Genomic DNA, 24,737 nt, shown 5'->3' on the forward strand with positions numbered 1-24,737 from the left:
ATTGTACTAATTAAATTATAATTAATAATTTCAAATACTAATAGAGTTGTTAATGTTCAAATAAAAAGGGGAAAACGCAGTTCAGCTGATGAATGCATGGACCTGTATGGTTCCAATGGAAGCAAAAACAGAGCTCCCAGATCCCCAAGATTCATCATTCAAGACTCAGGGCAGAGAATGTAATCTGGAATATTTATGTCACAATATCAGCGTGCTCTGCAACTTTACACGCCCCCACGGCAATGGCAAGAGCAAGGCATCCACTATTTAACGAGGATGCAGGCACGCCGAGCCCGTGTCCTGTGCAGAACAGAGTCTGTGTTCCAGAGAGATGGAGGCAGAGTGTCCCAGTCTCAGCATTTTCATACCAGAAGAATGGTCGGAAGCTGCGGATGCCATAGCCTACGATTCCACCACTTCGCCGCCTCCCATTGCCCTGATCTGCGGCGCCAAGAACTGCGGCAAAACCACCTTCTCCCGTCACCTCCTCAACACTTTCCTCTTGAGGTTTCTCTTCTCCTAATTCATTTTATGCGTTCGTATATTAGCTGAATGGGTGCCTCGAATGAGAAATTTATTCATTTGGGCGTGCCTATCGATCAAAATGCGGAACTACCGTTGTGTTCTTCTAGGTGAATGGGACTGGCTTAATATATATGTTTCAATATTCGGGTTTTTTTCTCTTTCCTTCAATTCGATTCGATGTTCTTAATCCCTCTGAGTGATGCGTCTTCCGATTCCTAGCTCCAAGGTGCTGCATGAAAAAACCCAGAAAATTTTATTCGTGTTCCTGTGCGAACCGCGAACCAAGCGCATGCTATCCAGATGTCAGATGATATGCTCTTGAATATTTTCGTTTTGAGTTGCCTGTTTTGGTTCTGCTTAGTGCAGGACAATACCATGCCAAAGCATTATAATTTGTGCTGGTATTCTTTTGGCGTAAAGTATCTTTTTTGACTGTGTATAATGCTTTATCATTTTTTGTTTCGTCCAGGTACAGGAAAGTAGCTTATTTAGATACAGATGTTGGGCAGCCGGAGTTCACTCCTCCTGGTTGTATATCCCTGATTGTAATTGTCAAAATAACTCCAGGTACTCTTTTCTTCAGTTTAATAACCGGTTATTAATATTTCAATTGTACAGTTAAATTTTTAGTCCTGTTAAATATAGTTAGACTGGTATCTTCTGCAATCTGCATTATCCATGGTTATTCTAATAAATGTTCTTCTTTCTTCCCCATCTCCTTGTTAGATTTGACAATTCCGTGCCTGAAAACACCAGAAAGGTATGATTTCTGATTTTATCATGGCATTTACAATTTTCACAATGTTATAAATTAGTCAGAGTTAGAATAAGCAGAAGCAAGTCATGAATAGCAGCTAAACAAAAACAAATGAATAAAATTATACTAAAAACCGAAGCTGCATCAATTTGGCATTGGATGTAACCACATTAAGTAGAAATATACAAATTTCAGCATGACTAGTAGCCTATTACATGAAATAAAAACAACAGGATCTCTTGACTGTGTCCCCCTTTAATGGTATTATTCTTTAAGAATTTATTGAGAAATGTCATTGTGGAACTGGAGTTCTGTTGTTGTATCTCTCTGTTTATATTTGCTGTGAACCCACTATCTATTGAAGGCAGGCAAGGGTAATTTCAATACGCATGAATCAGATTTCACTGAAAGAATAGAACAGAACTAGTGAATTACTGATATTGTTAGTGATAGGTTATTTTATTTTATATGATTCTTTTTATTCTGTCAGATCCTTTTTCTTTGGTGACGTGTCTTCAAAAAAGGACCCAGCAGCATACATGAATTATATATTTGCTCTGTATGATTACTATAAAGACGAGTTTCGCATGTTTAACAAGAGCAAAAACCCTGGCAGAACTGAGTTGCCCCTTGTTGTTAATACCCCTGGCTGGGTGAAAGGTATTATTTGTTTTATTTGTGTATATTTCTTTTCTTTTGATTTATACTTAATTAAGTAGACTGCTGCAGTTTGTGTTATTTCCTTACTGCCACCTCTTTCTCACTATTATTCAATTAGCTATGATCTTTACACTATAATTTCATCATTCCCTTGTGTACAAGGTATTGGTTATGACTTACTAGTGGACATGGTGAGATATATTGCTCCTACCCATGTCGTAAAGATTGGCATATCTGCTGAGGGAAAAAATCTTCCAGCCGGGGCATTTTGGTTGGACAGAGATGATGATGGAACTCACACTCTAATTGAAATTAACTCAGCACGTCAAGAATCTTCTAATAGGTTGTAAGTTCATACATGCCTTTTTTATTTTTCTTGCTCAAAGATCATCTCTTGGGAAAAACAATTTTTGCTTTGGTGCACATATCTGTTGTATCATTTTTACCCTGGTTGGCATTTTTCATATTGGGTATTTATTCAATTTTTAAATTTAGCAATCCATTTCTTGAGGTCTAGTCCTTGTCATGTATATACTTATTCATAAACACAAATAAACTGCAGTAAAAGAATTAGTTTGAAAGATTGTGCTTCATTAATTTTCTACATTCTGCATTTTGTGGCTGTTGTGTCCCTTTGATTGCTTGATAAACATAATTAAGTATATCCTGCTTTTTGTTATTTGCATTTTCCAGTTTGATGGGATCCTATGTCTTGTATGTTTGTTTGAATATTTTATTTTTTCAATGCCTTTGATAGATTGACAATTTATTTACCTGTGAGCACCCATGTTGGATGCATGGGACTTGGACAAAGTGTATGGTATATGTGTTCTGACATGTATCATTGGACATAGTTCCAAATTTTAGTAGTTTGACTTTACTGTATATTTGCTTCAAGACAGATGTAGTATGTGTTGGCATCGAGTTTTGAAAACCCGTTTTGGCTTGCCAACATTTGGTGACTGTTTTGGAATCAAACAAGTAGAGATTACCAAACCATTGATACATCAAACTTGCCCTTTTTATCTTTGAAAATGGAGTCGCCACTTTATTTTAATTTTGGAAAAGGAAAAATAGAGGAAAACTTTTAAAAGAAGTTAGGTTCGAGAATATAATTGTGAATAGGGAAGGTAACACTTTAAATTCATTCCATTTGAATTCAAAGCGCTAGCAACATAAAACACCCATTCCTTTGAATGGTTTCCATGCTTATCTTTTGTGTGTGTGTCTCTGTACATCCCATTTTGAAAGAATTTTCTGAAAATAAACATTTGGAGCAACTCTAAAAACCAAGTGATCGACTGCCTATAGAGGTTGATCGATCGCCCTCTGCATTTCCTCGTTCCTTCGATGTTATTCATTTAAGAAAATGTCTCATCCTTAATCCTTTTGAAAAGCCTTTCATAGGGCTTATGGAGACTTAATCTCATGAAATCCCTACTGCTTTAATGCCTAATACAAATCGATCATATGATGAAAAGAAAACACAATCATGCTTCAACATGCCAAAATCAATATAATGTGTGGAAATGAATGAAGTAATTTTGGGTTTGATAGTGACCTCTGAAAGGGGAATAAAGAAACACATGGAAATTCCTAGAACACTAAACCTGTGAGAAACAAGATAAAGACAAGCACACGCCAAAGAAAATAATCACACGCACGCACAAGATAATTTTTATGTGGTTCGGCAATTTTGCCTAGGTCCACGGAGTTGTAGGGATTTCACTACTATCAGGGAAGTATGCAGAGTGCAGCAATTACAGAGTTTCTCTCACTCAACAAGGAAGAAACGACGTGCACACCCTAAACACCAAAGCGAACACCTTTGGATCGTGCACACAAGAGCTCACAACACTCTCCACGCTGCTGCACACTTCTACGTCGCTCTCCACACATAGACGAACATTAAAAATATATATCTTAGGGTTTACAAGATCATAACTTTTGAAATAGGAAAGTTTTGCCGAAATCTCGCACAGAAGATCGTTGCCGTCGACCTAGTCGCATCCCTATTCCCAATGGTCGTGACTTGGTCGAGCCTCGCAGGAAATCAGGAATCTTGAACTTCAGCATCCTCGACCTAGTCGCACCATTAAGTCTTGCTGGTCGAGATGATTGTAAAGCCTTTCAGGGTCTCATCCTTCAGGATATCTCAGAATATCGACTTGGTCACCCTTCAGGGTCTTCCTAGTTGAGCACTTGGGCGAGACTCTCTGTATTTCTGGCTAGGCCTGGGCTGAGATCAAACATAACTAGGCTCCACAAAACCCAACAAATCTCCCACTTGGAGACTAGTTCAATCACCAACATCAACCGCAATTCTCTGAAAGTGCAATCCCTCATCCTTGCAACTCATCCTCCTATTCTCAAGTTAGAAGGAGAACTGAAGCTGCACACAGCTTTAGCTTCTCAATAGTGACACCCTTAGTCAACATGTCTGTCGGGTTCTTAGATCCACAAATCTTCTCAAAGTATTACTAGCTTATCTTCAACAAGGTAACTAATAAAGTGGTATTTTGTCTGTATATGCTTCAACTTTGAATGAAAAGCCGAATTTTTAATAAGAAAGATTGCACTCTGACTGTCACTGTGTAGAATGCCTATCTTCTCCTTCTTACCCAATTCATCTAAGAAACCATGTAGCCAAATCATTTCCTTTCCAGCTTCAGTTGCTGCAACATACTCAGCTTCTATAGTATACAAAGTAACAATCTTTTGTAGATTTGAGGCCCAAGATATAGTTGTACCACGCAGAGTAAATACAAACCCAGTAGTACTCTTTCTACTATTAGTATCACTAGCAAAATCAGCATCTACATAACCCTGTAGTTTCAAACTTGTGAAGCAAAGACATGTATCTGATGTACCCCTCAGATATCTCAGAATCCACTTGACTGCCTCCCAATGCTGCTTTCCAGGCCTACTCATGAATCTGCTCACAACTCCCACTGCATGTGTAATGCCTGGCCTTGTACACACCATGACATGCATCAAGTTGCCAATAGCTGAGGCATAGGGCACCTTGCTCATGTGGTCCCTTTCTTCTTCTGTCTTCGGTGACTGTTCTTTGCTTCGTTTGAAATGACTACCCAAAGGTGTGCTCACTGGTTTAGCTTCATTCATGTTGAACCTACTAAGAACTTTCTTCACATACTCTGACTGTGAAAACTTCAATGTATCATTAGCCTTGTCTCTAATGATCCTCATTCCAAGGATTTGCTTTGCAGCTCCCAAATCCTTCATTGCAAACTATTTTGACAATTGCTTCTTTAGATTATTAATCTCCTCAATGCTAAATCCTGCAATGAGCATATCATCTACATACAGCAGTAGAATGATGTAAGAATCACCAAAGAACTTAACATAGCAACAGTGTTCAACTTCACATCTCTTGAACTCAATTCTATGCATAAAATTGTCAAATTTCTTGTACCACTGTCTTGGAACTTGTTTTAGGCCATACAAGCTCTTCCTCAGTTTGCAGATTAAATTCTCTTGTCCTTAGACAATTAACCCTTATGGTTGACTGATGTAAATGTCTTCCTCCAAGTCACCATGAAGGAATGTCGTTTTCACATCTAACTACTCATGATGTAGGTTTTTAGTAGCCACCATTCCCAGTACCAGTCTAATTGTAGACATCTTCACAACTGGAGAAAATATTTCTATGAATTCACTGCCCTCCTTATGCTAGAATTCTTTAACAACTAATCTGGCTTTGTAGCGCTTGCTACCATCATGCTCATTCTTTATTCTGAATACCCACTTGTTGCGCAAAGCCTTCTTCCCTATTGGCAATTTAGTCAGTTCCCATATCTAGTTCCCCAACAAGGAATCCATTTCATCCTTCATGGCTAACTCCCACTTGCTTGAATTTTCATCCTACAAGGCTTCATCGCAACATTCTGGCTCACCACATCAGTCAACAGGAGATAATTTAGAGGGGGTAAATAACGCTGTGGAGGTTTAATAGTCCTAGAAGATCTACGGACCGCAGCTATAGGTGTACTCTGATCTACCTATGATTCTATATTCTCCTTGTCCTCTTCACCCCTTTCTTGGACAGTGCTTTTAGTCAACTCATCTAAGTTAACAAACTCGGATTTCTTCTTATCTATCTCTGTGACATCAGACACTACAGTTGACCTGTCCTTGTACATAACCTGTTCATTAAATATCACATTTCTACTTCTGATGATTTTCCTGTTTTGTTCATCCCAAAATCGATAGTCAAATTTCTCATCACCATAGCCAATGAAAAAACATATTTTAGACTTTGCATCAAGTTTACTATGAGCATCAGAATCAATATAAACATAAGAAACACAACCAAAAACTTTTAAATATGAAAACTTTACCTCTTTATTGCTCCAAACCTCTTTAGGAAGTCTGAAATTCATGGGAAACGAAGGTCCTTGGTTTATCAGGTGAGCTGCAGTGCTAATAGCATTAGTCCAGAAAGTTTTTTGTAGTCCAGCATGCAACCTCATGCTCCTAACACACTCATTGAGAGTTTTGTTCATGCGCTCAGCCACACCATTTTGCTGTGGTGTCCTAGGAATGGTCTTAGCCATTCTTATTCCATGTGCAGCACAATACTCTCTGAACTCTCCATCTATGTACTCTCCTCCATTGTCTGATCTCAAACATTTTACTTTCAAACCTGTCTCAGTATCAACCATAGTCTTCCACTTCTTAAAAGTGTCTGTTAGACGTCCCAGCCCGGGAGTATATAGTCCAGAGGGGGGGTGAATGGACTCTTTTGCGGAATTACAAACTTTCTCTACAAAATAAAACACTTGGCTCTATGCAAACAATTTATATCACAATATATGAAATTTAAATCATACACAAGACAAATAATAAGGAGTATAGGGAGAGAAAATCAACATTGGTATTTTTACGTGGTTCGACACCAAGCCTATATCCACGCCTTGAGACCAACTCAAGGATTCCACTATACGATCTCCTTCACCGGAGGAGAAGCCTTACAACTTGGGAACAAATCCCTGCCCGCTCACCAAGAGCCTCTTCGGTTCACAAAGAACTTTCACCAAATAGTCCACAAAGAACCTTACAAGAAGATGATGGAAATATAATATGATGCTCCTCAAATGAGCAAATATTAAATACAAAACAAACCTACACTATCTCTCAAGTAATGAATCAAACACAATTAAAGAGCAAGAGAGAATGAGCACTTGTGAATGAAGAACAACAATGCAAAGTGTTAGGTGCTTAGGTTTTGGTTTTTCACTAAGAATGATCAAAAGCCTTCAAAACCATGTTAATACAAGTCTAAAAGCTTGTATTTATAGCCCAAGAGCCTTAGGAGCCGTTAACTAGCCGTTGGGGGGAAGAAAAGATATTTTATTTGGTAAACTAGCCGTTTTCCGCTCGTTAGCGTCATTTTGCCCATTGGACTCGTCGACTAGGCCCCTGCACTCGTCGACTAATCATATACTGCAACTCGTCGACGAATCCCCTGTGTTCGTCGACGAGGTCCCTGAATTAGAAAAAGTCATCAACATGAAAGTTGTGGCATTTTGTCTTAGCTTTCCAGGGACACCAAGATCGTCCCATTTGGACTTTTCTAGCAAAAGTTATGCCCAAAATACCGAAAGATGTTCAGGACTCAAGGCTGCACTATGGTAGTGACGATTGCTTTGTTTTTCCTTATCAAAAAGTGTTTTAATGACTCAAAACATTCTTGGACAAAAGTATATGAAATATATTAAGTCTAATGAAGATTAAAACTTATCCAAATGAGTTTCCTTTTGAATATAAAATATCTTAATTAATAAAACACGTTTGAAAACCTATTTTGATATCTTATATGCTTAGTATGTCCTTTTATAAATATACTTGACTTTCTTTAAACCTTTAGGACATAAAACTTGTTTTAACACAATCGAGACTAAGTATAAAAATGTTCAAAATACCAAGATGTTTGAAAACTTGTCTCTTTAGAAAACATATTTGAATTTAGGATCATTTAACAAACTCTTTAAGTTTAACTTTGAAAGCCTTGAAAGGTGAGTTTGTGTTTATCTTTAGTGCAATCCTATAAACTCATGTGTCCTAGCATGCATGTGCTTTGCTCAACTCTTGCTCAGAAATCATGCAAGAAACACACTCGCAAGAGTTATAAAACATACTACCTCACATAACCCTTATTACAAATAATTCTACAATTAAGCTTCCTTTGGTTGTGCTTGGGTCATTCCGAGTACGTGTTCATTTGATTTTTCCTTCTTGACGTCTACTCGGTCCGATGTTTTCCTTCGATCCAACAATTCATGTACGAGTACCTGTACTAAACATGATCTGCAAAGATAGGAAAACACTAGGAACAACATATAGGTTAATATCATCAAAACACATTAAGCAATGATGGTGTAGCCACTAAGGCTAACATTTTCCCCCTTTTTGTTAATGTCTAACCTATTACTAATTTACTTAATCTTTGCATTTATATTTATACTAATCATGACTTGATATGCAAAGATAAGCTTACCTAGAACCACTAATGGGTTGTTATCATCAAAACAATGCAATTAAGCTCACATAGCCTCTAAGGCTAACATTCTCCCCCTTTTTGATGATGGCAAACTATTGGTGTTCTCCTATAGGGTGAAATTCAAAGCTCCCCCTTAATTTATGCATATTCTAGAATGGTACTAAAATATGCCCCCCCTTACTTTATGCATATAAGGTGTAAAAATATTTAACTATACTTTTCATATCTATTAGATCTTTAAACATGCATACCATAAAATAGAAAGTTCATGTAAGATAAAACAAGTAAGCAATTAGAACTTTCATATTATCTTTGAATTACTACATGCATAGCCCACATGCATTTTACATGCATTTCACTTCTCCTCCACACATAACACCACACAACATTCTCTTAACAAAGAGGACACCAAAATATCTTCTCCCCCTTTGATCATCATCAAAAAAAGAAAGACACAATTTATTTTACCTAAAAATGATTTCTCCCCCTTAATCTAAGATTCCATGGTGGTGAGGTGAGTGTGTGCTAAACACATATACCAAAATTTTGGATGGTAAACCATAATATTAGAAAAGCCTAGATTGGCTTCCTTACTTACTCACGAATGATGATCTCTTAGGTTTATTACCATTTGTTAAAGATTGAGTGCTGATACTAAAATATGGTAGAATACTCTTATATTAAAGGATAATTCAACAATGGATGAATAAGAGTATAAGAAGAAACTTTCTTCTTTTTCTATCAACCAAAAAAATTTGTGAATGCTTGAAACCAAATTGCATATCACAAACACATTGATGCTCATGGTAGGGTGTGAGTTTCCTGGATAAGAATGAATGTTCATTTTAAGAACCCATTATTGCTTTGAGGTAATGATAAAATGAATTCTCAGTTTATTCAAAAAATTTCTTTTCATCCTATTGACTTGGATATATATATATATGTAGTTTTGATTCTCAAAGCGATGCTTGACCTAATGCAAGTGAGTTAAGGATAAGATCTAGTCAGTTCATCACTTGTCAATTAGAAGCTTCCATTATTGCCACTATAGAGGACAAATTTTCCTCTTAAAGGTAAGGAACATTGAATTTTGTGGCAGTTTAGTAGCTCTAATATATGATATTGAATTTTCCTAAGAATTTTGTTGAGCGCTTGAAGCTTTTGTTGAGCAAATATCTCAACGAAGTAAATCTAAGATAAGAGGTAGATAATTCCAATGTCAAGAAAACCTCTTCTTGAATTACTTTGGTTTTATTTGCATCCAAATAATGAGTCATACATCCCTTGGTAGGGGATGCTTATCAAATTTGAGTATAACTCGAGAGCTATTTTGCCAATGCAGTAAATTGTTCCAAAGCTATCAAAATTGACATTTTTCCTATGAAGAATTCATGCCTGTGATTTAAGCATGGTAAGTGTGTCATTTGGTCCTGGAGTATTTTTCTATGGTAGCATTTTGTCGGGGAAGGGAATGCTCTTGCATTAACAAAGGTTAAGAAGTTTCCTTTAAATCAACCATAGAGGGAATACTCTATCTTTGAGTCAATATAACTAAGAATCCCTAGGTAGATATTTCTAAATGATCATGATGGGATATCTTTTGGTAAGCATTAGAGATTGTTTCTAGAAACTTTTTACTAGTTTGATTTCCCAGTGATGACTCATATTCAAAGATGAATTTAGAATTGGATGGTCCGTAGTGTCCATGTTGTTATAATTAATTTTCCTAACACTCAACTTCTTATGGAGGGATAAAATATGCTTATAGTCTAGATGTACTTACTATGTTTTTAAATTTTAATCATATATCATTAAAAAAAATAGATTATGTAACTAAGGAATGTCTCTTGTCCATAAGAGATGGATCTACCTACTATAGCATGCTCCTGAACCTTTATTTAACACCTAAGTTTTTCATATAAAAAATTAAAGGTTTCTACCTTTTTCCCAAAAATAGGTTTTTTTAGTCCCTTATGCCTTGCATTTTGGAGGAATGATGTCTAATGTTTCACAATAACAAATATTGTTGCATTCCTTACAAATCTTATAGTACAAGCCTAACTATAGAGATTGTGAGGGTGGGGATGCTACTTTATCCAAGGTAGAGGTCAATAGTCCTGAGTCCAAGATGACTTGTACTTTACGTATAGCAAATATGTCCTTACTACTTGGCAAAGAGCATTAGGGGTATACTAGACTTAACTTAATAATGCTCTAGGAGACATGCTCTCCTAAATTGCCACTAAAGGGAAGGTATTCAAAACATATGTTATAAAGATATTACATGTTAGTACTTAATTTGAATACCACTTGTTGTTATGATGATTTTTACTAAAAATTAATTTCATGAATGCTATGATCTAAGTATTCTAACTATATATCCAAGCAGTCATATATCATCAAAACAAGTTATGTGACTAAGAAAATATCTTTTCTTCATAAGAGATGGACTTATCTAACATGCGAGCTTTAGAAATTTTATATTTAAAACCTTAGTAATTCACATGAGAAGAACAAGGTTTTGTCATTTATCAAAAAAATATATATTTCTAAATAACAAGTTTTGCATGCTATTTCATCCCATAAGCAATAGCCAATATTTCAAAATGAAATAAACCAAACAACTGAGGATATATGCAATTAAAGCATTTTATTGGTTTTCAAATTTGAAGATCAATAATGGCATAGATATCAAAAGTTCCCAATAAAGTAATTTAAACAGTTTAAAATGCATAGGCTAGAATTTTAAGATTTTAAGCACAAACTTAGTCACCATATCCCTTTTAACTTTTAACCTAGGTCAACCTAAATTCTAATTCTTAATCCTAGGTTCTAAGGAAGCGATGTTTAACCGGACTTGGTAACTTTGGGTTCCCACTCTTCTTTGGGTCTCCATGGGTTTCTTTTCTTGACAACCCATTCCATCTTCCTCTCTTTGCCTCTTTGTGCTCTATAAGGGTAAAAATATCTAATATGACCCTTTCTTTCACAATATAAACAAATCTTGTTTTCATGTAAAGGTCTTGACTTATTTGCATTATTTTTACTTATTGAGGCATAACCTTGTGATTTATGAGAGGATCTTGAATTATTTTTGGAAACATTATTTTTCTTTACTCCCAAAGATTTCTTGGAGTTTTCTTTTCCTCTTATTACTTTGCCATGATCTTCATTTTTCTTTTTCAAGATAGTATTTTCCTTTAAAACATTTTTAATTTTATTTTTCAAATTTTTCACCTCAACTTGAAAAGATCCATGGTCTTTTTGAGCCTTTTCTATAAGCTCCTCATTTTCTCTTTTTAAGGAGCAATTTTCTTTTTTTAAAATAGAACAAAGACAAGGCTCTTTGCCTTTGGATTTTGACAAATTTCCTTCCAAATATTTTGTCTTTTCTTTTAAAGTTTCAGGCCCTTTTTGAGAATTTAAAACAAACTTTTCATTTTTCCTTTTAAAGGATTCATTTTCTTCTTTCAAAGAAAATTCCATTTGTTTTGACAAAACAAGCTCTTTCTCAACATTTTTATTCTTCTTTTTTACTAAAAGTAATTCTTCAAACAATTTAACACAACTATTCACAATTTCATCATACGAAGGTGCATAATCCTCTTCATCTGAACTTACTTCATCTTCATGTTCATTAGCCATGAAGCAAGGATGTGCTTCTTTCTCATTTTCATCATCGGTGGCTAATCCATCGATTTGATCCCAAGTAGCATCATTCATGGGATTATGATCTTCATTTAGATTATTTTCTTCATTTTGATTTAGGGGGAAATTTATCATATCATGCCTAGAGTTAATACAAAAATGGCATTCAATGCATGACTCTTCCTTTTCTTTTTGTTGCATTCTTTTGCTTAAGATTTTGTTAAGTTTTCTTGTAAAGAATGCAATATCATCCTCACCTATTTTTTGGTAATTAGCACAAAGTGTATCTAAGGCAAGACCATTTTCTATCTTAGGTTTTTCTAGATTTCTAACTTCTTCAATGGTTATTGATGACTTAGGTAAAGTTTGGAGAATTTTTTGAATATAATCGTTCAATGAATAAACTCTATCATGTGCCTTTAAATTGTTTATGAGGTGTGTGAATCAAGTGAGCATGGATAAAATTTCTCCATCTTCATTTAATTTAAACATTTCATATTCTCTAACTAGCATGCATATTTTTGATTGTTCATTTTGTGATGTGTTTCCACAGAAGTTTTCAAGTACATCCCACATTTTTTTTGCAGTTTGACATTCGCAAATAAGACTATGAACATCATCATTTAAACCACAAAGAATAATATGCTTTGCTTTAAAATTTAGTTCAACTAACCTTTTTTTGCTTGGTGATTGTTCCAATAAAGCCTTTGGAATATCCTCATTTTTCTTTGTGATTGAGAAGTCTCCTTTGGAGATGATCTCCCACAAATCCAAGTCGTATGCTTGAATGAACATGGACATTTGATTTTTTCATGCATGGTAGTTTGAACCGTTGAATATCGGTGGTTGATAAATGGATCGTCCATATGAAGAGATTCTCACCGAATACTCCATTTGATCTTTCACGCTCTGGATTTTACTCCGAAAATACAAGCGCCTCGCTCTGACACCACTTGTTAGACGTCCCAGTCCGGGAGTATATAGTCCAGAGGGAGGGTGAATGGACTATTTTTGTCGAATTACAAACTTTCTCTACAAAATAAAACACTTGGCTCTATGCAAGCAATTATATCACAATATATGAAATTTAAATCATACACAAGACAAATAATAAAGAGTATAGGGAGAGAAAATCAACACCGGTATTTTTACGTGGTTCGGCACAAAGCCTATATCCAAGCCTTGAGGCCAACTCAAGGATTCCACTATACGATCTCCTTCATCAGCGGAGAAGCCTTACAACTTGAGAACAAATCCCTACCCGCTCACCAAGAGCCTCTTCGGTTCACAAAGAACTTTCACCAAATAGTCCACAAAGAACCTTACAAGAAGATGATGGAAATATAATATGATGCTCCTCAAATGAGCAAATATTAATACAAAGCAAACCTCACACTACCTCTCAAGTAATGAATCAAACACAATTAAAGAGCAAGAGAGAATGAGCACTTGTGAATGAAGAACAACAATGCAAAGTGTTAGGTGCTTAGGTTTTGGTTTTTCACTAAGAATGATCAAAAGCCTTCAAAACCATGTTAATACAAGTCTAAAAGCTTGTATTTATAGCCCAAGAGCCTTAGGAGCCGTTAACTAGCCGTTGGGGGGAAGAAAAGATATTTTATTTGGTAAACTAGCCGTTTTCCGCTCGTTAGCGTCATTTTGCCAATTGGACTCGTCGACTAGGCCCCTGCACTCGTCGACTAATCATATACTGCAACTCGTCGACGAATCCCCTGTGTTCGTCGACGAGGTCCCTGAATTAGAAAAAGTCATCAACATGAAAGTTGTGGCATTTTGTCTTAGCTTTCCAGGGACACCAAGATCGTCCCATTTGGACTTTTCTAGCAAAAGTTATGCCCAAAATACCGAAAGATGTTCAGGACTCAAGGCTGCACTACGGTAGTGACGATTGCTTTGTTTTTCCTTATCAAAAAGTGTTTTAATGACTCAAAACATTCTTGGACAAAAGTATATGAAATATATTAAGTCTAATGAAGATTAAAACTTATCCAAATGAGTTTCCTTTTGAATATAAGATATCTTAATTAATAAAACACGTTTGAAAACCTATTTTGATATTTTATATGCTTAGTATGTCCTTTTATAAATATACTTGACTTTCTTTAAACCTTTAGGACATAAAACTTGTTTTAACACAATCGGGACCAAGTATAAAAATGTTCAAAATACCAAGTTGTTTTAAAACTTGTCTCTTTAGAAAACATATTTGAGTTTAGGATTCATTTAACAAACTCTTTAAGTTTAACTTTGAAAGCCTTGAAATGTGAGTTTGTGTTTATCTTTAGTGCAATCCTATAAACTCATGTGTCCTAGCATGCATGTGTTTTGCTCAACTCTTGCTTAGAAATCATGCAAGAAACACACTCACAAGAGTTACATAACATACTACCTCACACAACCCTTATTACAAATAATTCTACAATTAAGCTTCCTTTGGTTGTGCTTGGGTCATTCCGAGTACGTGTCCATTTGATCTTTCCTTCTTGACGTCTACTCGGTCCGATCTTTGCCTTCGATCCAATAATTCATATACGAGTACCTATACTAAACATGATCTGCAAAGATAGGAAAACACTAGGAACAACATATAGGTTAATATCATCAAAACACATTAAACAATGATGGTGTAGCCACTAAGGCTAACATTCTCCTCCTTTTTGATGATGTCTAACCTATTACTAATTTACTTAATCTTTGCATTTATATTTAGACTAATCATGGCTTGATGTGCAAAGATAAGCTTACCTAGAACCACTAATGGGTTGTTATCATCAAAACAATGCAATTAAGCTCACATAGCCTCTAAGGCTAACAATGTCAAATACATCAAATTTATTTTTCAGAAAATAAACTCATACCTTTTTGGTTAAGTCATCAATGAATGTGATGTAATATCTTGATCCTCCAAGGGATGCAATCGGAGAAGGCCCCCACAAATCAGTATGCACTAACTCTAATTTTTCAGCCTTTGGTGTCTTGCCGGTTTTCAAGAAACTCACCATTTTTTGTTTCCCTAAAATGCAGCTTTCACACAAGTCAAAATCAATGGACTTCAATTCTGGTAGTTTCCCTTGTGACAATAGCATCTTCATCCCTTTCTCACTCATGTGACCAAGTCTGCGGTGCCATAAACTTGTATCAGTACTCGCTTCAGTAACTACAACTGTGTCTCTTGGACTTGAGGTCATATATAGAGTACCAGACTTCTTTCCATGAGCCAATACTCTGGCTCCCTTTGTAACCTTCCAAGTGCCACCAGTGAACAACATCGCATGCCTTTCATCATCAAGTTGTCTGACAGAAATTAAATTCCTTCTCAGGTCAGGAATATGTCGTACCTTCTCTAGTAACCAAACAGACCCATTGGGTAACGACATCTGGACGTTTCCCATACCCACAACATCCAAGGCTGTACCATCAGTCAAATACACCTTACCAAAATCACCTGCAATATAGTTTTATATGATTTCTTGGTGTGAAGTGGAATGAAACAAAGCTCCTGAGTCCAAAACCCAATCATCAAGTGGACTGTCTACTGCAATAAATAGTGCATACTATACCTCCTCTGTTACGAAATTAGCAGAGTCATCTTCATTCTTCTTCTTGAGACTTTTGCATTACCTCCTAAAGTGACCCGTTTTCCCACAGTTCCAGCATTGTCCTTTTTGGCCAGATCTCGATTTACTTCTGTTCCTATTAGAATTTCTAGATTTTGATTTGCCCCGATTTGAATTTCTATCATTACCTCTGCCTCTTGTTTCAAGGTTTTGGGAAGAACCAGATCCTGAGGTTTCACCAGTATCCTTTCTACGAATCTCCTCAGCCAAAACTAAATCTCGTATGTCGTTATACTTTAGTTTTTCTTTTCCCGTGGAGTTACTTACAGCCATCCTCATGGCCTCCCAACTGTTTGGCAATGAAGCCAAAACGACCAGTGCACGTATCTCATCATCAAAATCTTCTACAGACGACAATTGATTTGCGATTGTGTTAAAATCATTCAGATGTTGTGCAACCAATGCATTCTCAGTCATCTTTAAATTAAATAGTTTCTTCATCAGGTGTACCTTGTTATTTGCAGGTGGCTTTTCATACATACCTAACAAAGTCTTCATCGGATCTGCTGTGGTCTTCTCCTTTACAACATTATGTGCAATATACCTAGACAAAGTTAATTTGATAACTCCAAGTACCTGTCTGTCAAGGAGAGTCCATTCCTCATCCTTCATGGTTGCGGGTTTTTCTCCTAGAAGCAGTAGATACAACTTCTTCCTATAGAGATAATCTTCGATTTTCATTCTCCAAAATCCAAAGTCTGTGCCATCGAACTTTTCTATCCTAGGTGCCTTTCCTGCTTCCTCTGCCATTGCTCCCACTCAAGCCTAACCATAGGCTCTGATACCAGTTGAAAAGGGAATAAACAAACATGCGGAAATTCCCATAACACTAAACCTGTGAGAAACAAGATAGTGACAAACAGACGTCAAAGAAAATAATCACATGCATGCACAAGACAATATTTACGTGGTTTGGCAATTTTGCCTATGTCCATGGAGTTGCAAGGATTTCACTACTATCAGGGAAGTAAACAGAGTGCAGCAATTACAGTGCTTCTCTCACTCTTAGCAAGGAAGAAACGATGTGCACACACCCTAAACACCAAAGCGAACACCTTTAGATTGTGCACACAAGAGCTCACAACACTCCACGTTGCTGCACACTTCTACGCCACTCTCCACACATAGACGAACATTAGAAATATATATCTTAGCGTTTACAAGATCATAACTTTCGAAATAGGAAAGTTTTGTCGAAATCTCGCACAGAAAATCATTGTCGTCGACCTAGTTGCACCCTTGTTCCCCATGGTCACGACTTGGTTGAGCCTCGCGGGAAATCAGGAATCTTGAACTTCAGCATCCTCGACCGTCGCACCATTAAGTCTTGCTGGTCGAGATGATGGTCGAGCCTCTCAGGGTCTTGTCCTTCAGGATATCTCAGAATCTCGACTTGGTCGCCCTTCAGGGTCTTCCTGGTCGAGCACTTGGGCAAGACTCTCAGTATTTCTGGTTAGGCCTGGGCCGAGATCAAACATAACTAGGCTCCACAAAACCCAACAAATCTTCCACTTGGAGACTAGTTCAATCACCAACATCAACCGCAATTCTCTGAAAGAGCAATCCCTCATCCTTGCAACTCATCCTCCTGTTCTCAAGCTAGAAGGTCAACTGAAGCTGCACACAGCTTCAACTTCTCAATAGTGACACCCTTAGTCAACATGTCTGTCGGGTTCTTAGATCCACAAATCTTCTCAAGTATTTCCAGTTTATCTTCAACAAGGTAACGAATAAAGTATGATTTTGTCTGTATATGCTTCAACTTTGAATAAAATCCGAATTTTTAACAAGAAAGATTGCACTCTGACTGTCACTATGTAAAAAACCTATCTTCTATTTCTTACCCAATTCATCTAAGAAACCATGTAGCCAAATCATTTCCTTTCCAGCTTCAGTTACTGCAACATACTCAGCTTCTATAATAGACAAAGTAACAATCTTTTGTAGATTTGAGGCCCAAGATATAGTTGTACCACGCAGGGTAAATACAAACCCAATAGTACTTTTTCTACTGTCAGTATCACCAGCAAAATCAGCATCTACATAACCCTACAGTTTCAAACTTGCACCTGTGAAGCAAAGACATGTATCTGATGTACCCCTCAGATATCTCAGAATCCACTTGACTGCCTCCCAATGCTGCTTTCCAGGCCTACTCATAAATCTACTTACAACTCCCACTGCATGTGCAATGTCTGACCTTGTACACACCATGGCATGCATCAAGCTGCCAATAGCTGAGGCATAGGGCACCTTGCTCATGTGGTCCCTTTCTTCTTCTGTCTTCGGTGACTGTTCTTTGCTTAGTTTGAAATGACTACCCAAGGGTGTGCTTACTGGTTTAGCTTCATTCATGTTGAATCTGCTAAGAACTTTCTTCATTATGTGCAACAGACCTAGACAAAGTTAAATCTGATAACTCCAAGTACCTATCTGTCAAGGAGAGTCCATTCCTCGTCCTTCATGGTTGCGTGTCTTTCTCCTAGAAGCGGTAGATGCAACTTCTTCCCATAGAGATAATCCTCGATTTGCATTCTCCAAAATCCAAAGTTTGTGCCATTGAACTTTTCTATCCCAGGCGCCTTCCCTGCTTCCTCTGCCATTGCTCCCACTCAAGCCTAACCGTAGGCTCTGATACCAGTTGAAAGGGGAATAAACAAACGTGCGGAAATTCCCAGAACACTAAACCTGTGAGAAACAAGATAGAGACAAGCACACGCCAAAGAAAATAATCACACACACGCACAAGACAATATTTACATGGTTCGGCAATTTTGCCTACGTCTATGGAGTTGCAGGGATTTCACTACTATTAGGGAAGTATACAGAGTGCAACAATTACAGAGTTTCTCTCACTTTTAACAAGGAAGAAACGACGTGCACACACCCTAAACACCAAAGCGAACACCTTTGGATCATGCACACAAGAGCTCACAACACTCTCCACGCTGCTGCACACTTCTACGCCGCTCTCCACACGTAGACGAACATTAGAAATATATATCTTAGGGTTTACAAGATCATAACTTTCAAAATAGGAAAGTTCTGCCGAAATCTCGCACAGAAGATCGTCGCCGTTGACCTAGTAGCACCCCTGTTCCCCATGGTCGCGACCTGGTCGAGCCTCGCGGGAAATTAGGAATCTTTAACTTCAGCATTCTTAACCTAGTCGCACCATTAAGTCTTGCTGGTCGAGATGATGGTTGAGCCTCTCAAGATCTCGTCCTTCAGGATATCTCAGAATCTCGACTTGGTTGCCCTTCAGGGTCTTCCTGGTCGAGCACTTGGGTGAGAGTCTCAATATTTCTAGCCAGGCCTGGGCCTATCGGCCAAGGCCTTCACTCCATGGATCAAACATAACTAGGCTCCATAAAACCCAACAACCTCTTGGAAGAATAACCCTCTGTAGATCAAGTGGAATGCTCCTTACTTTGAATCTCACTCCCAAAGTCCCTTTCAAACAAAGATGATTGTAGTTTTTCCTCGTTCTCTCTCCTTTAAAAAGAAATGCCCCTTGAAACCCACAAATTCATCTTGAAATTTCCACCTTTCCCCCTGCTTGGATGTGCCCTAAAGTCTCCCATAGGAGGTCCTTTTATAGACTTTTAATGGAAGGGAAGGAAAATCCTTTTTGAATTTGAATTTCAAAAATTCAAATTTGAAAATGACTACCGATAATCACCAACCATCAGTTGCCAATGTCGGAGGTTGACATGTGGCATCAATGGGATGCATGGTGGGCCCAAAATCTCCAGCCAATCACGTGGAAACAAGTTAAAATTTTGAAAAATAGCTGGACAAGTCGACCGCCTTTAGATGCTGATCAACTGCTTGTGGAAGGCGCCAACAGCTACTTATGGAGGGAAGCCTGGTTGACCGCCCTAAGAAACCGGTCAACCATCCAATGAAAAAATTGTACTTCTTTTATTTTTTCTTGTATTTTAGTATCTTCATTTGGGTTAAAATTTGTTTGGTCAAAAAATTGACTATCGATAGTATGCATACTGAATTATTTATGTATTTAAAGACACTGTTTCACATAAAAAATTATGGAAATTATTTTAAAAAAAGTACGAAGCATTTTGTTGTGTGCTTTTGCTTATGGGTTTAAATTTTGAAATTTTGGATGCTTAAACACACACACACAAAACACCTATACTAGAGTTTGTGTAACATAGTCCTAGTATATTGAGATTCTTCTCCTAACTATTCAATATCTATCCGCTTTGTAAACTAGGTTATTTTAATAATGTATATTATAACTTGCTTGAAGAATGGGGCATCTTTGGGGATATAGTTTTTCTCTCACTATGCATAAATGATTTATTGCCATTGTGTTTTATAGGGTACAAGTACGAAGGGATGCACACCTTCTGCGAGATTTACGGATAATGGCTTATTTCAGGCAATGCATCCCAAGTGATCTGAATGTCTCCACAATGAAAGAATTTGTGCATACATTAGCTTCTCACCTTCCTTATGAGATTCACTTCTCAAAAATCAAGATTAGATATCTCCATTGCAGGGTAGGTGCAAAGCTTGGTGATTTGCTAACAATCTCTCTTAGATAAGCAACAACCACAATCATGACAACAACCAAGTATTAACTTCTTGTAAGTGGGGTTGACTATATGAATCCTTTTTTGTTTTGCCATTCTGCATGGTCTATGGCAACTCATAGGGGATCTCTAGCTAATAATTGCTAAGGATCCATGTCTAAATATCTGACAAAATTTTATGCTGGCTGTTAGCTATCTTACCCAAACTCCCTCCATTAGGATTGTCTAAAACGTTGCCAAGGAAAAAAGTGGAGCTACTTTTATGTTTAATTATTTTATGACATTGCTGCTTCTTTTTATTGCAATGTATGTTGAGCATGACATTGTTTGTGGCATTTCTTTTTCATGCTAGATCCCAAGTACGGAAATCTGCCAAAGTTCAAAGGCTACCATTATTGGTTTGGCAATTAGCTCTGATGATGCTGAACACTTACCCGAGTGTGTTGGTCTTGGTAAGATGCTTCTGCTACACTTTCTTGCTATCAGTTCAATGGTTTTTATCTAGTTTACCTTACTATGTAGCTCTCCGTAATTTGTCACATTAGTTGTGAATTTATTAAACATGATGGTAATTTTCCAGGCCAAGTACCTATAAAATAATATGGCTGGCTGATCATATGAATTTTAGCAGAAAAGATATAAAATAGTATGGCTGTCATTAGCAATGTTAGAAACACTGATGGTGATATCGACAGAGGTGATTGTCCAACAATGATCCTGGTACACACTTAAAGCTCCTGTCTGTGAGCTTCCGATTACCACCTGCCTATATATATACATATACATATATATATATGTGTGTGTGTGTGTGTGTATTTTCAAAGATTTGTTTAGAAAATAGTGGCTGCCTGGTCATGTGACTTTTAGCAGTCAAGGATATAAAAGAATATGGCTTCTCATTAGCAATGTTTGAAAAATTGATGAAGATATCAAAAGAGAGGTGATTGTCCAACAATCCTGGTACACTGAAAGCTCCTATGGCTTCATAGTACTCTACCTGCTGCATCATGCTGAAAAAAAAAAAATTGAAAGATCATTGATATTCTGTTGACTGATTCATTTTATTTTCTTGTTTGGTTCTGATAAATGGTGGTATTTTCAATGTTGTGCTAAAAAAAAGTTCATCTTTCGATATTTCTATGATTTGTTATTTCATCCTGATGATCAGTGTCCTCAATATAGAATCCCTGCTACCCTTTCTCTTAAATTGACAACCTACTCAAGTTGCATCTTTTTGCTAAAGGACGAGCTATCTTATTGGAGATATGACGTGTGCCTTAACAATTTGTTCAGTTGGACAAAGTGGACAGAAGAGAAGAAATTTATTGAAGATGAGAAGTAATGAGAAAGATAATTATTTTTTTCTCCACTATATTTGATTCAACAGAATAACGTGAAGAGAAACATAGGAAAAGACAACAAAAGTCAAAACTATCATTTAAAAATAATGCCTCTTGCAGGATTTTTTGAAAAATTGTCTGACTGCTGAGTCTTTTTAAGTTGTCTCTCTGATTTGGATGAAAAAAAAAAAGGTGAGCCTTTTTCTTCCTTCTCTCCACGCACCATTCTCTTCTGCTGACTGTATGTGAACCAGACAAGAGAGGTAGAGATCTGATCTCTTCTGTTGACTTCTCCCCAACCAAGTGGAGTGTAAATTCTGCTTACTCATTAGATGCCTTTTGTTTAATTAATTAATTTATTATTGCATTATTATTATGTGTCCATTTTGAGTTAGCACTACACCTTTCCTTGATTAACATGTTTAGAATAATAATACAGGTTCTGAGTTTTGACAATACTATTCCTTTTGTTTTCAGTGCAAAAGCTGATAATAATATGGTGGTTTTCCTCTGGAGTTTGAATTCTTAAGTATTCCTTCTACTTGATTTAAACAGGGATTGTAAGAGGCATCGACACATTCAGGCAGTTGCTCTATGTTATTTCACCTGTTCCACAGAGCACCCTAGAGAAGGTGGATCTTATTCTGCAGGGGCTCATCCAAATCCCTACTTGTTTGTTGCAGGTAAGTCCTAACTGACCTAGACCCACCCACCCACGCACCTCCGAGCATGCGTGCAGAAGCTCAAAATATGGTTCTGTTGATGAGGATATTTAGTGCAGAGGGTAAATTGGTCCTATGTTGGAAGTGCACTGGGCCAAAATTAGAACGCAGCCCTGTGTATTAGTATCATGCTATTCAAAGGTGTAAGTGCCTGCAGATCATGACAGGAATCCATGATCTATTGTGAGGTTGACTCTGCCTGTCAATATTCTGTGGGTGATAGAACACATAAGCAGATCATGAGAGATTTCTGGAAAAAGTACTGCAATTCTTGTGTCTGGTTTGACTAACCAGCATCCCTCCATAAAATTGAGGACACTGATTTTTCGCAGTTGCAGATGGTTCGACTCACACTGCATTGTATGCAGAACACAGTGTTCTGTTAGTAACATCATAATCGTCGCGTGCCATCCCATTTGTTTTTTCATTTTCCATTGAAGCAGTTAATTTCCATTTCTTCCATCTCAAGTCAAAAATTTGTTAGTAACATCATAATTGTCACATGCCATCCCATTCGTTTTTTCATTTTCCATTGAAGCAGTTAATTTCCATTTTTTCCATCTCTAAGTCAAAAATGCTAAAATATTTTCAGGCTGCTGATCATGACGCCTTCCATATGTTCTGCCTACAAGCTGGCAGATGCACAGATGGTGGTGCCCTGAAAAGTTTTCCACACACTTCCCTTTGTGGTGATGAGCTGGTTACTTCCAAAGCTTGCAAGCTTTCAAGGGATGAGCACTAGAGCTACTGGTCTCAGCCACATAATTATGTCTAATGTTTTCGCACGGCCCCTGAATGACGAATTATCCTGGAGAACAGGGGCTTTTTTCATTAAACAAAATTCAGAAGTGAGGCTTTGTTTTAAATGTGATACTGAACCTATTGGATCAAATATAATAAATATACATAACCAGATTGCACCAAGCTGTAGATGATCATGGATGAAAGGAAATGTATTTTTTATTTTATTTTTATTTTTTTGGGATTTAATATATATTCAATGAAGAGAAATAATTAGGTTAAACGGCCTAATCACCTCATATTGTAAACAATCAACTTGGATTCATGGAGATTGCCTTACATAGGTAAATGACAAGCATTTTATAACTTCACCTAAATGACAAGATGAAAATAGAATGAAATTTCTGTATTTCTTGAATAATTTTGTATGGACCAATTTACAATATTTATAATACAATCGGAAGATCTAAATATGGAAATAATCTACTGAACAAATCTCTCTCAATAATATACAATATATGCTTCCCTGAATTACTCTTAAGATATTCGAAGATACTCGGGATTTCTACATTCCCCCTCAAGTTGGATCATAGATATTGATCATATTCAATTTGCAAATGAAATCATCAAAACTCTTGTGGGCTAGCCCTTTAGTAAAGATGTCTGCGGTTTGTTCCTTGGTAGGTACATAAGTCAGATAGATGGTTCCTTTTTCAACACTCTATTTGATAAAATATCGGTCTACTTTTACATGCTTAGTCCTGTCATGTTGAACTGAATTGAGAGAGATATCGATGGCTGCTTTGTTGTTACAATAGAGTTTAATAGGAAATTTCATTAGGATTTGTAATTCTTCCAAGAGTTTTCGTAACCACAGTCCTTCACATATCCATTGTGCAACTGTCCTGAATTTAGCTTCAGCATTGCTTCGAGCCACTACATTTTGTTTTTTACTCTTCCAAGTTATCAAATTTCCCCATACAAAGGTGCAATATCCGGTGGTAGACTTTCTATCTTCTGTTGATCCCGCCCAATCTGCATCTATGAAAAATTCTACTTCCTTACTTTTACATTTCTTGAAGAAGAGTTATTTTCCCGGAGAACCCTTGAGGTATCTGAGGGTCTTATACACAGCATCTAAGTGAATCTTTTTCAGTGAATGCATGTGTTGACTTACCACACTTGCCGCAAGCGCAATGTCGAGTTTGGTATGCGATAGGTAAATTGGTTTACCAACCAATTTCTGATACCTCTCATTTTCAATTGCTATTCCGCAGTCTTCGACCCTCTTTACTGCTTCAATTGAGGTTTCACTAGGTTTGCATCCAAACATGCTAGTTTCGGTTAGGAGATCGAGGATATACTTTCGCTGAGAGACACTAATACCTTTTTTTGATCTAGCAACTTCCATTCCCAAGAAGTATAGCATTTGTCCCTGGTCTTTAACTTCAAACTCAGCAGTTAGGACTTTCTTTAATCTTTCCATCTCCACAATGTCATCTTCAGTTAGGATTATATCATCAACATACACTATCAGAATTGTTTTCTTACCACTTTCAGACTGTTGGAAGAACATAGTGTGATCTGATTGCTCTTGTCGATATCCTTGATTCTTTATCACTTT

The 24,737-nt window shown here is 37.0% G+C and overlaps 1 protein-coding gene across 2 annotated transcripts; it reads left to right on the top strand.

Annotated features, from left to right (window-relative positions):
- Positions 1-90: 90 nt before the first annotated feature.
- On the top strand, positions 91-23,296 carry LOC131146363 (polynucleotide 5'-hydroxyl-kinase NOL9-like). 2 transcript variants are annotated; one of them, XM_058095938.1, is made up of 9 exons: positions 91-507; positions 995-1,092; positions 1,252-1,285; positions 1,773-1,942; positions 2,105-2,285; positions 20,097-20,277; positions 20,663-20,762; positions 22,206-22,333; positions 22,965-23,296. In XM_058095938.1, the coding sequence occupies exons 1-9, from the start codon at positions 332-334 to the stop codon at positions 23,112-23,114; spliced, it is 1,218 nt and encodes a 405-aa protein (XP_057951921.1). In that variant the 5' UTR covers positions 91-331; the 3' UTR covers positions 23,115-23,296. The 2 variants fall into 2 exon arrangements, with proteins under 2 accessions (XP_057951921.1, XP_057951920.1); XM_058095937.1 differs by having other exon boundaries at positions 101-507; positions 2,105-2,288.
- The last annotated feature ends 1,441 nt before the right edge of the window (positions 23,297-24,737 follow it).

This window comes from Malania oleifera, chromosome 13, assembly GCF_029873635.1.
Source record: "Malania oleifera isolate guangnan ecotype guangnan chromosome 13, ASM2987363v1, whole genome shotgun sequence".
Lineage (NCBI taxonomy): Eukaryota > Viridiplantae > Streptophyta > Magnoliopsida > Santalales > Ximeniaceae > Malania > Malania oleifera.

Coding starts and splice junctions, on each gene's coding strand:
- LOC131146363 (XM_058095937.1), top strand. CDS start 332: ATGGAGGCAGAGTGTCCCAGTCTCAGCATTTTCATACCAGAAGAATGG. Junction 20,278..20,662: donor TTAGATATCTCCATTGCAGG/GTAGGTGCAAAG, acceptor TTTTCATGCTAG/ATCCCAAGTACGGAAATCTG. Junction 22,334..22,964: donor TCCCTACTTGTTTGTTGCAG/GTAAGTCCTAAC, acceptor AAATATTTTCAG/GCTGCTGATCATGACGCCTT.